Source organism: Colias eurytheme, chromosome 31, assembly GCF_061535395.1.
Source record: "Colias eurytheme isolate Ceu_HAF_F1 chromosome 31, ilColEury1 Martin Lab GWU primary, whole genome shotgun sequence".
NCBI classification, from domain to species: Eukaryota; Metazoa; Arthropoda; class Insecta; order Lepidoptera; family Pieridae; genus Colias; species Colias eurytheme.
The window spans coordinates 3,429,556-3,442,366 of record NC_143010.1 but is presented as its reverse complement, the minus strand read 5'-3'; the positions used below and the strand labels follow the sequence as shown (position 1 = coordinate 3,442,366).

Below are 12,811 nucleotides of genomic sequence, written 5' to 3'. Positions count from 1 at the left end.
TCCATATTAATATTATCTCAATGATTGTAATAAAGTATTATATCTATCATTTGCAAGGTGAATTCTGTGTTAAAAACCAAGACGATAAACTGTTAAAACGAAATATGACGTAGTGATTATATCCTCTTTGAAAATATGCATTATAAAACTTGTGAAGTGTGTGGGTTCAAATCCGGTCGAGAGAATGGTGAAAACCGCTTATTTAAAGAAGAAGAAAGAAAGAAAGAAAAACATTTATTTGACAACACAGCGTGACACATCAAAAAGTAGACAATAAAGAAAAGAATACATACAAATAACACAAAAAATTCAACACGAAAAAAATAAAAAAATATTAAAACAAATTGTGCCCGCAGTACCGCCAAAAAGGACCTAGTTCAGCTTGTGCCAGGCATGAGCCTTATTTCTTGCAAAGTTTCCTTTGGACGAGGCAAGGTCAGTATTTATAGAATCCGTACTGCACATTTATCATTAATATTTTATCATTTTTATAATAAAAAGCATTAATTTTTGTTCATAATTGCTTTTTGTATTTCCATAGTGCTGTGCTTCGGCGCGTGTGTATCGATAACGATTAGGGCATGAATATCGGAATCTCGGAATCTCGCAATATCGGAATCTCGGAATGAAAATTACGATATTACAATTCCGATACTGAGTGATCCAATATCGTTATATCGGAATTAAGATTTTTTTTATTCAGTGCTAAATTAAAATTTGCGGCAATTTAAATAATTAGGCAGATTTAAAAAAAGAAATAGGTATAGTGGTGATTGAAATGACGCATTTCAGTATGCCTATCTCACTCTTTCACAGCGTATAACTCACTTGCTTATTCGCTCGCACAGAGAAACAAAGCGTCTTACCTGCTGTGTGCATCAGTCACTTTCATGAACTAAAGTTAAGAAGTAAACACCTCTTAACTCTGTGTGTGTTTTCTGGCGACCTTGTCAAAGGCCTATGAGAAATCGGTATAAATTGCGTCGACTTGGTAACCCTAATCAACTGCCTCAATTAGGTAACTTACATATGAGATAAGATTTGTATTTGTGGACTTTTTAGCCACGAAACCATGTTAGAATTCAGAAAGAAGACTATAGAGATGCTTGTAGAGTACATCATAAACCATTGATTCAAAAACCTTTGACAAGGTAGAAAGAATGGAGATTGGGCGATAATTTGAAATGAGCTCACGATTGCCACTCTTAAAAATGGGAACAATTCGAGCTTGTTTTCAAACTGATGGAAACAAACCATTATTTAGAGAAGTATTAAAAATTAGTGACAGGGGAACAGACAGCACGTCTGCACAACGGGAAAGAATTAAGAAATATGGGCGGGACATTGTCTGGACATGGCCCTTTGATCGGGTACAGGGCCAGTAGTGCTATTTTAATTGTATGATATTGAGAATGTACTGAGCACAGAAGTTACGTTGGATGCATTATAGGTAAAGCCATATATTTGTAGTCCATGTGTTGTGTAGGTTTGAAGACAGAGAAGAAATATTTGCCAAATAGGTCACTTATATCTTTTGGGTTATTACTAGGTAACACTACCTTTTAGTGTTGTTGTAGTTAAATTTGTATTTTAGCAGTAAAACAACTAGTCGTGTAATAAATTAAACAGTTATAACTATATAAGTTTTTATATTTTTGAAATTGTATTGCTTAAAACATGTTTATTTTGAGTCAGTTAAATTAAGTTGTTTAGCAGTAAAATAACTATTTTCATACCAAATAAAAGATTATAATATGATTATACTTAATAGGTTTTTAATTAATAAAATCCACCTTTTTAACATATATGTCCAATTCCGATATCAATATCGGAATTCCGATATTGAGCTCAATATCGGAAATCAATATCGGAATTCAAAACTATTCCGATATTACATGCCCTAATAACGATTCTAGAAATTTTACTAATTTTTACTATGATACGATGGATAACTTACTATAGTATTCTTTTCAAAAGATTTCAATTAAAAGATATCTTTCATTTTTTTTACAGAGTCGCCGCTCCCTTCTAACGCAAATATTGAGGAGATAAACCAAATGATGGATTGGTTTTTTGCTACTGAGGAAAAACAATATCAAAGTCATAGTGCTTCACCCACGGAACAAAGTAGGTAACACTAATATTAAGCAAAAAGTTTTAATTAATTTTGTTCTGTAAAATTTATCATATTTTATCATAGTATGAGTATTCAAAAATATGATTATAAAACATTGAGGTACTATTACTATAGAGAGGTCCCAACGAACAAAATCTGTGTAACAAACGCGGCGGCGCCGACCGGCTTGTGAGTAGACACTTTGTAGATATTCTGCCTTTTATTACTTATAAATTAAAACCAATCAATGTAACAAATAAATATTGTTTATCGTATTAAAAAAATTTGAATAAAATTATCAATTAAAACCAATCAATGTAACAAAAAAAAATGGCTTGAGACGATTGACTCTAACTCGTGTTAGAAATAGTTAAGTAGAGATGCCCTCTCTAGTACGTAGTACATGGTAACTCAATGTTATAAAATTGTTTGTTCTTTTCTTTTCCTTTAGGACCCGATGAAGTGTCTTCAGCTGCAGTTATTGAGGATTTAACACAGCATCCATCACCAGACTGTACGATTAATCATCTAGATTTTGTTTGCGATAACCACTTTTGTCCCTGGTTTGTCGAAAAAGATAATATTTCACCACTACAGTCTATTGATTCAACCTATACTAATTCAGTTAATACTCCGCAAGCAAACACACCTTTGTCTTCGTTCTCTGAAGCGACACCACAAGCAAGCAAGCATTATATACTATAATAACCAATGAGAAAATAATTTTTTTAGTCATTGACAACAAGCTAAAATTTATCATGTTTTCTTTTTTTGCGAACTTCGATCGTAAAAAGTAATTTAAGAAAAAGATTGAGAATGTGTGTTAGATATAATTGTGGCCATGTAGGACAGGAATTATAAAATTATCACCCTGCATTTTTTTGTTTTATTTTCGTTTTTTATTCATCAAATTTCGTACGAGTCCTTGCTTATGCCTCCGCCCTTTACGCGCCGCCATGTTTTAATGTCATGTTCATATTCATTTATGAATTCTGGCGTGACACCATCGCGCAAAAAATTATTCACGGTTTAGTATTAAAATCTTAAGTTAAAATTACCATATTTACCTATTGTGTTTTTACTTTTAAACAATACACAGTGTTCAATTTTAGTAGTATTTGGTGTTTTCTAGAGGTTATCATAAAATATGTATGTTAACTAGTGTTATTGCAATAAAGGTTGGTTTTGAATGATGCTTGTGGCTTGAAATAAAAATGCGTTCTCTCAAGACGATCGTTTATTTGCTACTGACCTAATTACACTTTACAATCATAACATTGTATCATAACATGCCGCCCACCAAAACGGGTTTTAACACAAAACTTACAATGTAAAACAATACAATAGGTAAGGTAAGTTCAATTAAACATAAACAAACTTATTATATATAAGTTATTCATTAACTGTTTATTTAATTGATAATTGGCATAACTTAGTAACGGAACGTTTTATTATTTTACCGCGATATTTAATGCTATACACTCGACAAATACCATCTTCTCCAGGATGTTTCTCAACAATGCGACCAAGGGCCCATTTACTGGGTGGTAAATTATCTTCTTTTATCACAACCACATCTCCTATGTCCATTTCAGATTGTTTTGTTTGCCATTTTGGTCTTTGTTGCTGTCGAGTTAAATATTCCGACTGCCAGCGATACCAGAAGGTTTGTACTAGTTTTTGCGTGTGCTGCCATCGTGATAAATAATTTGTCTGTAAATTTGACAAGGTTGGAGTTGGGATAGTAATTGGAGCTTCACCAATTAGGAAATGTCCAGGTGTGAGCACATCTACATCATCAATATCATTACTAGCCTTTGAACACAGTGGACGTGAATTTAAACAAGCTTCAATTTCACACAAAATTATAGTCATCTCTTCAAATGTTACATTTGTGTTTAATATTCTTTTGAGATGGTATTTCATTGATTTCACTCCCGCCTCCCAAAGACCTCCAAAATTAGGACTGTAGGCGGGAATAAAATGCCACTGTGTACCCTCTTGTGCTAGAATGTCTGCTATGTTGTCCTTGAAATTGAGACCAGCCTGTGACCATGCTTCTACTAATTCCTTGTTAGCTCCAACAAAATTTCTTCCCTGATCACTCCAAATATCTGTGCACCTGCCTCGTCGTGCTACAAATCGTCTGAAAGCACCTATAAACGATTGTGAGGACAGATCGCCTACTAATTCTATATGTATGGCCTTTGTGCACATACATACAAAAATAGAAATATATGCCTTTGTAGTTTTCACACCTCGTGCTCTAGTCATTAATATATCATAGGGACCTGCAAAGTCAACACCAGAATTTATGAAGGGTCGTGCTGGAGTGACTCGTGCTTTAGGTAAGTCTCCCATAAGTTGACAACTACTACTCGCTTTAAGTTTAGCGCATATTATACATTTATGTATATATTTTTTGACTGTTGACTTCACCCTCAGAATCCAAAAACGAGCTCTTAAATAGTTTAACGTGAGTTCCAAACCCCCATGCAATGTTTTCTTGTGCGCATCTGCGATGATTAACGTGGCCAAATCGCTTTCGGAACTAAGAATCATCGGGTGTTTCGAATCTAAAGGTATGTTCGCGTGTCTTATTCTACCGCCCACCCTGAGAATGTGAGCCTCATCTAATATTGGATGCAGAGAAAGGAGTTTGCTGTTTTTGCTTAAATTTCTTTTATCCTTCAACCTTTCTATTTCTTCTGCAAAATCCTTTCTTTGTTCTATTTTTATTATTCTTTTTAATGCATCTTCCATTTCTATTACCTTAATGCCTTTATCAGTTGTAATTTGTCCCCTTTTGTAATTCAAAAATCTTAAAACATACACTATCACTCGTAGCATTTCCTGTAAAGAATCAAATATTTCGAATTTTAGCGTATTTTTAATTGTGTCCTCGATTTTTAAATTTAGCATAATAGTATTCTTTCTTTCTAAGTCCGTTGAATCTGGATTACCCTTTGCAAAGGGAATATCATCAGTATGAAGCCATTTTGGCCCATTCCACCATAATTTATTTTTAATTAGATCAGGTAAGTTTTCTCCTCTGCTTGCTATATCCGCAGGATTATTTTCCGATGTTACGTGATGCCATTTTTTATTCCCTATATTATCTATTATCTCAACTACTCGATTGCTCACAAAAACATTCCAACGAGCTGGGTCACCTGTTAACCATGCCATAACTATCTTTGAGTCTGTCCATGCAAAAATTTGATTGTTAGATATTCTAAGTGCTTCTTGAACTTGTTTAAGTAGCCTAGAAAGAATTACAGCTCCACAAAGTTCCAATCTTGGCAAAGAAACTGGTTTAACTGGAGCGACTCTTGCCTTTGCTGCTATCAACCCGGTGTGTATTTGTTTATCATTCATTATTACTCTCAAATACACAGCTGCTGCGTAGGCCACCGTAGAAGCGTCACAAAATCCATGAACAGTGATAGTATTCATCGAATCCTTAAATGTATGTAACCATCTTTTTATTTTCACTTCATTAACCTTTTCTAATCCTTTTCTTAATATTAACCATTCCTTTTTTATTTCAGGTGATGTCTCTTCGTCCCAAGCAACGCCTTGAACCCAGAGTTTTTGGATAATTATTTTTGCAGGAATTATTGTCGGAACCAAAAAGCCAAGAGGATCGAATAATTTTTGTGCTTCGGCTAATATTATCCTTTTAGTTAGTTTTTCAGGTGTAGTTTTAAATTTTAATTGATATCTTAATTCATCGTGGATCCGATTCCAGGTAAGTCCCAAGGTTTTAATTATTCCTTCAGTTTTTATATCTATATTTGTTTCAGAATTAATTTGAAGTGGTTTCAATTGTTGTAAAAACGATTCACTGTTTGATGACCACTTCTTGATCAAAAAGCCACCATTATTTAATATTTGTGTTATTTTGTTTGCAGAATCTACAGCTTCGTCCACCGTGTCTCGTCCAGAAATCAAATCATCTACAAAAAAATCTTCCTTAATTATTTTTGACTCGATATCATAATTTCTACCTTCATCATTAGCTACCTGATGCAAAGTTCGAATGGCCAAGAATGGTGCGGATGCGGTGCCAAAGGTTACTCGCAGCAGTCTATAGTCTCGAACCTCATCACTTGGATTATTGCGCCACAGTATTCTTTGATTATCTTGATGGCCACGCTCAACAATAACTGCTCTGTACATTTTCTCTATGTCGGCAACAAAACAAATTGGTTTCAATCTCCAACGCATAATTAGGTACCTTAAATCTTCTTGCAATGTCGGTCCCACCATCAAGTCGTCGTTAAGGGACACATTATTCAAACCTTTACATGACGCGTCGAAAACTACTCTTGTTTTAGTAGTATCCTTGTCTGTTCTCACGACCGCATGGTGTGGAAGATAGACAGCTGCAGTATCTTTATCGTCCTCGGAAACTTCTTCTAAATGATTCAATTCGAGGTATTCTTGAATCACCTTAGCATAATCATCCTTCAACTCTTTATTCTTTTCAAAGCGCTTCTCTAAATATTCTAGTCTCTTTAAAGCTATTTCTCTTGTTCTCCCTTGAACTACCATAGGTGGGTCTCTTTTCAAAGGCAACTTCACTATATATGTTCCATCTTTAGTTCTCGAATGTGTTGATGAATAAATTTCTTCACAGCGTCTTTCTTCAGGTGTTAATTCACGTTTAGTTATTGGTTCTAGTTCCCACAGTAGTTTCATCATTTCATCTATCTTGACATCTAGACAATGAAGAGAAATAACGTTATTGTTTTCGTATTGTGTGTTTGTTTTTCCAAATATAATCCAACCTAACATTGTATTCTGAGCGCAAGGAGTGTTTGGTGGACCTTTAATTAATTCTCCTAGCATAATTTGTGCGTAAACTTCGACTCCCAATAATAAATCTATCTTCCCGGGCTTGTTGAAACTTGGATCTGCTAAATTTAAGCCCTGAATGTGCGGCCAATCACCAATTGGTATTAACTTATTTGGAAGTTGTGTTGTAAGTCTGGTAGATATAACATACGCATTAACCTTCAGATTAAGTTGATCATCATACCTTGAACCAAGTTCAAGTTGAATCATATGATTTGTTCTTGTTAATGTGGACCCAACACCTGATATTGTTCCATTGACAGGCAACCTTTTTGCCTTTATGTGTTGAGCTGCTCTTTCACTTATAAACGTCGCCTGAGAGCCTTGATCGATCTGACGTCCCCTTGACAGGTAAAATAGCAGTTGCGAGTAACGCCGTAGATGGTTGTGTAGCCATGTGTGAAGTTATTGTAGCATCGCTACCATTGACCTCTTCTAAAATGTCATCTTCTTCATGTTGTTCTTCTACATTAGTATGCAAAGATAATTGTGTCGAGTTTTGATTTTCTTCTTGAGTAAAGCTTTTCTTTCCAGGTTCATGAAGGAGGGAATGATGTCGTTTACCACATATTCTGCACGATGCCTTGTGATTACAATATATAAGTGTATGGCCCGGTACTAAACAATTATAACATAAACCTTTTAATTTTGCGAAGGCGCTGCGTTCTTTCGGTTGTAGTTTCCCGTATTCCTTACAATGACTAAGAATATGATTATCTTTGTTGCAAAAAATACAAATTTTATCATTAATATTCGCGACATGATATGAGCGTTCTTTTAAAGTTCTATTGCCTGTCGTTGTTAACTCTAAAGCATGAATTCTTCCTTCTAAGAACGTAACCAAATTATTGAAAGTAGGAAATACATCAGATGTTAAGTTAAGAGTTGAACTAACGTAATCTTCCCATTCTTTATGCGTTTCGTGGTCTAATTTTTGAGACGAAATAAACAACAAAATTGGATCCCAAGACTCCGTGCAAATCCCTATATTTTTTAAACCAATAATACATTCTTTAGTTACATCGATAAATGATTTTAACTGACTTGAAGACTGAATTTGAACCTTTTTTTGCATAAATAACTTTTTTAAATATGCATTTAATATTAGTCGCTTATGACTATAACGTTTTTTGAGCGTATCCCAAGCTGGAATATAATTGTTTTCAGTAGTTTGATAATGCTTCAATGTAGCACTAGCTTCGCCTGTTAGACACAATTTTAAATAATGTAGTTTTTGAAAATTATTTAGATGGGTATTATTATGTATTAATGTTATAAAACAGTCCTCAAAAACTTGCCAATTTTCATAACAACCCGAAAATGTTGGTAAATCCATTCTAGGTAATTTAGCTTCCGACGCAACCCACTGCACTTCTCCTTTACAATCCGCTACGGCCGTCGAAGTACTTGAACTCGATTCCAACAAATCCGTTAATTCTGTCTTCAACAAAATGTATTGTTCTTCGCACAAGTCATATTCTTCATTTACGAAGTATGGTAATGTTTTCCTTTCCTGTTGCGGTACTAACTTTAGAAGAGATCCATGAAGACCCTTAAACGCTGACCAATAATCGTCTACAACTTGAGATCTCACTTTCAAATATCCCTTTGTTAATCTAGCTTTTGGGGCTTTTTTGTGATTTATTAAAGCCTTTTTAATCAAAGTAGCACAATCCTCCAGTTGTTCTAATAATTGTTCAACCGACGACATAATTACTTTTGTAAATAATTTTGTTGTTAAAACTTATAACTTCAATTGTATGAATCAGTCGCGCGATGACTTGTTGTTTTCACATTCACAATATTGCAAACTATTTGCTCACTGCAACTTATCCGGCTCGATTATGGACCATATGTTATTGCAATAAAGGTTGGTTTTGAATGATGCTTGTGGCTTGAAATAAAAATGCGTTCTCTCAAGACGATCGTTTATTTGCTACTGACCTAATTACACTTTACAATCATAACATTGTATCATAACAACTAGTAAAACAAGGCACTTTTCTAAAATAATTTTTGGAATGGGTACAATATTGTATAATATATTATCTAAGGCAATGACAGAAATAGGAAATACAGTTCCATTTAAATCTAAATTAAAAGAACTTTTAGTACAGAAATGTTATAAGGGACTATATAAATGATAAATCACTTGACATTTAATATGTTTTTTTTTTTTTTTATGTCAGAGCAAGCAAAGGGGCAGGTGGGCCACCTGATGGTAAGTGGTCACCACCGCCCATAAACACCTGCAACACTTCTAGTGTTGCAAGTGCTTTGCCGGCCTTTTATGGACAAGTAAGCTCTTTTCTTGAAGGCCCCAATGTCGTAGTTGTTCGGGAACACCGCAGGTGGTAAATCGTTCCACAGTTTCACCGTACGCGGAAGGAAGTTGCGGGTGAAGCGCCAAGCGGACAGTGGTGGAGCGCCAACCATCCAGATGGTTATGTATAATATATAATAATGTATAATAACAATTGACTTATTGACGTGTATTTTTTTATTAATGAATTTGATTATTTAATATTTAATATTGAACTTTAGGATAAAATTATAAATTGGTATTTTATAATTGTAATTCCATACGCCTTGACGGGTTGGATATGGCTGGACCACATTATTGTATAACACCAGAATTGTACCCATGTTCATGGAATAAAACATTTGAATTTAGGAACGAAATAGAAGCACGAAAAACCACGTTATCGGAAGGCATGTCGAAAATCGGTGCTGTGGTATGTATAATAGTGGTGAGAAGTTTGACAGCGTGTATCGAAGACTACTGGTTCTGTTCAAGTATGACGGACTGACATGGGACGACCTCGTATTCTCGATGGCGACGCCGAAGAAAATGAAATACGACGTCTCTTTGAAGCCGACCCAACCACGTCAACAAATGTTTGTCGCTCGACGGCTTGGTATTTCCCAGTGGAAAGTGTGGTACGTAATGCACAGTTCTGGGCAATACCCTTATCATTACACGCCAGTTCAAGTAATTGAAGAAGGAGATCCATTGAGGCGACTAGAGTTTTGCAGATTTATGCTCAATGCCGACATTGACTAACCAACTTTTTTTTGAAAATATTGTGGACCGACGAGTCAAAATTTGATCAAGACGGCATTACCAATTATCACAACGCCCATTATTGGGCTCCTAAAGCGCAAGGTAACCCGAACAAAAAAGGCCAAGAGGGTCACAAAGAAGATTTAGTTTAAATGTGTGGATGGGGATGGTATCCGACAACTTAGTAGGGTATACTTTTTGCCGGATAATTTAAATGGCGAGACATATGAAAACTTCTTGAGGGAGGAGTTACCCTTATTAATGCTAGAACCCCCCGCACCATATCAGCCCTACAAGAAAATATCCGGTGTGATATTGATGCTATCCCCCAAGCACTGTGTTCGCGCGTATTCGCCAATATGAGAGTTCGTTTACAAGAGTGTGTTGCGCGAAATGGACGTCACTTGGAGGACATTATTTTCAAAAAATAAAATCCGCAGAAACGTGCTTTGTTTTAAAAATATAATAAAAATTTTAAGTTTAATATTTTTTTTAATTAAAGTTTAAAAAAGAAAATTTTCCGCTGGACACCCTTTAGATACACACATTTCCAGTTTCATTTTATTTCACTTTGAAATCTGGGTCAATCTCATCTCATCTCATCTGGGTCATCATGTCTTCAATGGTTCACTTAAAGATAAGAAAATTGTATAATATTAGCAAAAAAAGCTTTGGAAATACATGAGTATTTGACAACTCATGTTCTTTTATATCAACCAATCTTTTCACAAACTATGCCAAGGGATAGATACAGGAGTATTCTTAGCAATCTTCACTATAATGATCCTACTGACAGTGAAACAAGATCAGATAGACTGACAAAGTTACGACCACTGGTTGAATATACAACGAACAAAAAAACTTTATTTGTACCTTACCAAAAACTCGTGATAGATGAAAGTTTGATTTTATTTAAAGGAAGACCGATGTTTAAGCAACATATTCCAAAGAAAAGAAGTCGATTTTGCGTTAAATTTTTCGTGCTGTGTGATACAAAGACTGTTTATATATTACAATTTATTATATATGTAGGATGTACAAATCATATAAGCGATAAAATATAATTTAGGGCAATCTGGTGCAGTAGTTACCACAATGATTGAAGATTACTTTGACAAGGGCCATACTATCTTCCTTGACAATTGGTATACGAACCCATCGCTCTCAAGACTGTTCTGACTGAACAGTCCGTAAAAATCGAGTAGGTATGACCATCTTTACCCGAGTTGCAGCCGGTGAAGTCCAAGCCAAGCACACTTCCCAAATGATGGCAATCAAGTGGCATGATCGCAGAGATGTACATTTTTTGAGCACTTTTCATAAAAATGTAATGAAGGATAAAGGAAGGAAGGATTACAGAACTAACGAATCAATTTGAAAGCCAGAAGGCATCTTAGACTATAACAACAATATGGGTACAGTTGATAAAACCGACATGTTGTTAAGCTCATTATCCTGCATGAGGAAATCTAAGGAAAGGTTTAAAAAAATAGGATTCCATATTTTTGATTTGATTTTGTTAAATTCCCATACATCTTTTAAATTACATACTAACTGGAAGAGTCATATCCGTTAGCTGATTTTCAGTTTATTTAATAGAACATTCATTTTAAATTCGTTGTCATTTTAAAGCACAAAGGTGAAATAACAGTTGGAAGATATATTTCTAGTCACAACTATACTGTTTAATTCGCCTTATAGAAAGGCATATTAAAGGCCTTACATCAGGTGGGTCAGATAATAACCAAAATAATGAAAGAATTTTTAATGTATGCAAAAAATACAAAGGTAAATTTGACGAATTGTGGCTTCGGAGTTTTCGCGGAGTGGATATGCAAAGACGGATTATCCACGACATATGGGAAGCTCCAAGCGATGGATTGGGACGAAGGTTTGAATGAAATATTATTCGACCACTATTCAGAAGCAGTAATGGAACTGGAGAATCGTCAACAAGAAGCAGAAGACGAAACGGAATATTCGTCATCGGTGAACACGAAAGACATCTGCATGTCATCCACGATTGCCAATACTCGGGAAGTACATGCAGATGCATCCACATCCAAAGACTCCGAGATTATGTTACCGAAGACATCGAAGAAGAGCAAATGTGGGACAAAGAAAAACAGAGTAACATTCCAGAAGGAGAAATCACCCTCGAAGAGGCTGAGGAAAATGAGCAGCGACGACGAATATACTCCGGGATCACTGTTCCAGGAAGTACAACAAACGCAGGGGAGTGTGGAGGACGAGAGCGAACCGGACGTGGACATAATCCCGGAAACACCGAAGAAAAATAAGAGGGTTATATCGAACAGCTCGGAATCGGAGAAAGAGGATGTAGACGAAGAAGAGGACTACGCCTGTATGGTCGCAAGTCTTGCTCAAGCTCATTTGTTAGTACAGACTACTGGAAAAATCTCGCAATCTATCTTAGTAAAGGATGCAGACGGCTTTATCAATATAACGTCGCCGGGAGAGCGTGGGTGCATGCTGGTCAAATTCAAGGATTGCGTGAAATTACCGAAAAATCAGTACCGGACGAAGCGATTAGCGAACTTACAGCTCGCTAACAGTGATCTCTTCTCCGGAATCCCCTGCATACAATCTGGTAATGAAACTCAGACGCCAGATGACAAAGGACGTTATGAAAATCAAAAATGTAAAAACCGAAAAGAAGGTCGCCACAGGTTGGAAAAGTGGTTAGAATCATTTATCATAACGCCAATGAAAAACATTATATATACAGGACATTGGACCAACTATAAATA

At 35.5% G+C, this 12,811-nt stretch overlaps 2 protein-coding genes across 4 annotated transcripts in view; both read right to left on the bottom strand.

Annotated features, from left to right (window-relative positions):
• LOC149895498 (uncharacterized) overlaps positions 1-12,811 on the bottom strand; it is a 55,875-nt gene that overhangs the window by 22,367 nt on the left and 20,697 nt on the right. The gene's annotated exons all lie outside the window — the stretch shown is intronic.
• Positions 7,275-8,954, bottom strand: LOC149895501 (uncharacterized). Its single transcript, XM_090118744.1, has one exon. The coding sequence runs from the start codon at positions 8,685-8,687 to the stop codon at positions 7,275-7,277; it is 1,413 nt and encodes a 470-aa protein (XP_089974870.1). The 5' UTR covers positions 8,688-8,954.

Coding starts and splice junctions, on each gene's coding strand:
- LOC149895501 (XM_090118744.1), bottom strand. CDS start 8,687: ATGTCGTCGGTTGAACAATTATTAGAACAACTGGAGGATTGTGCTACT.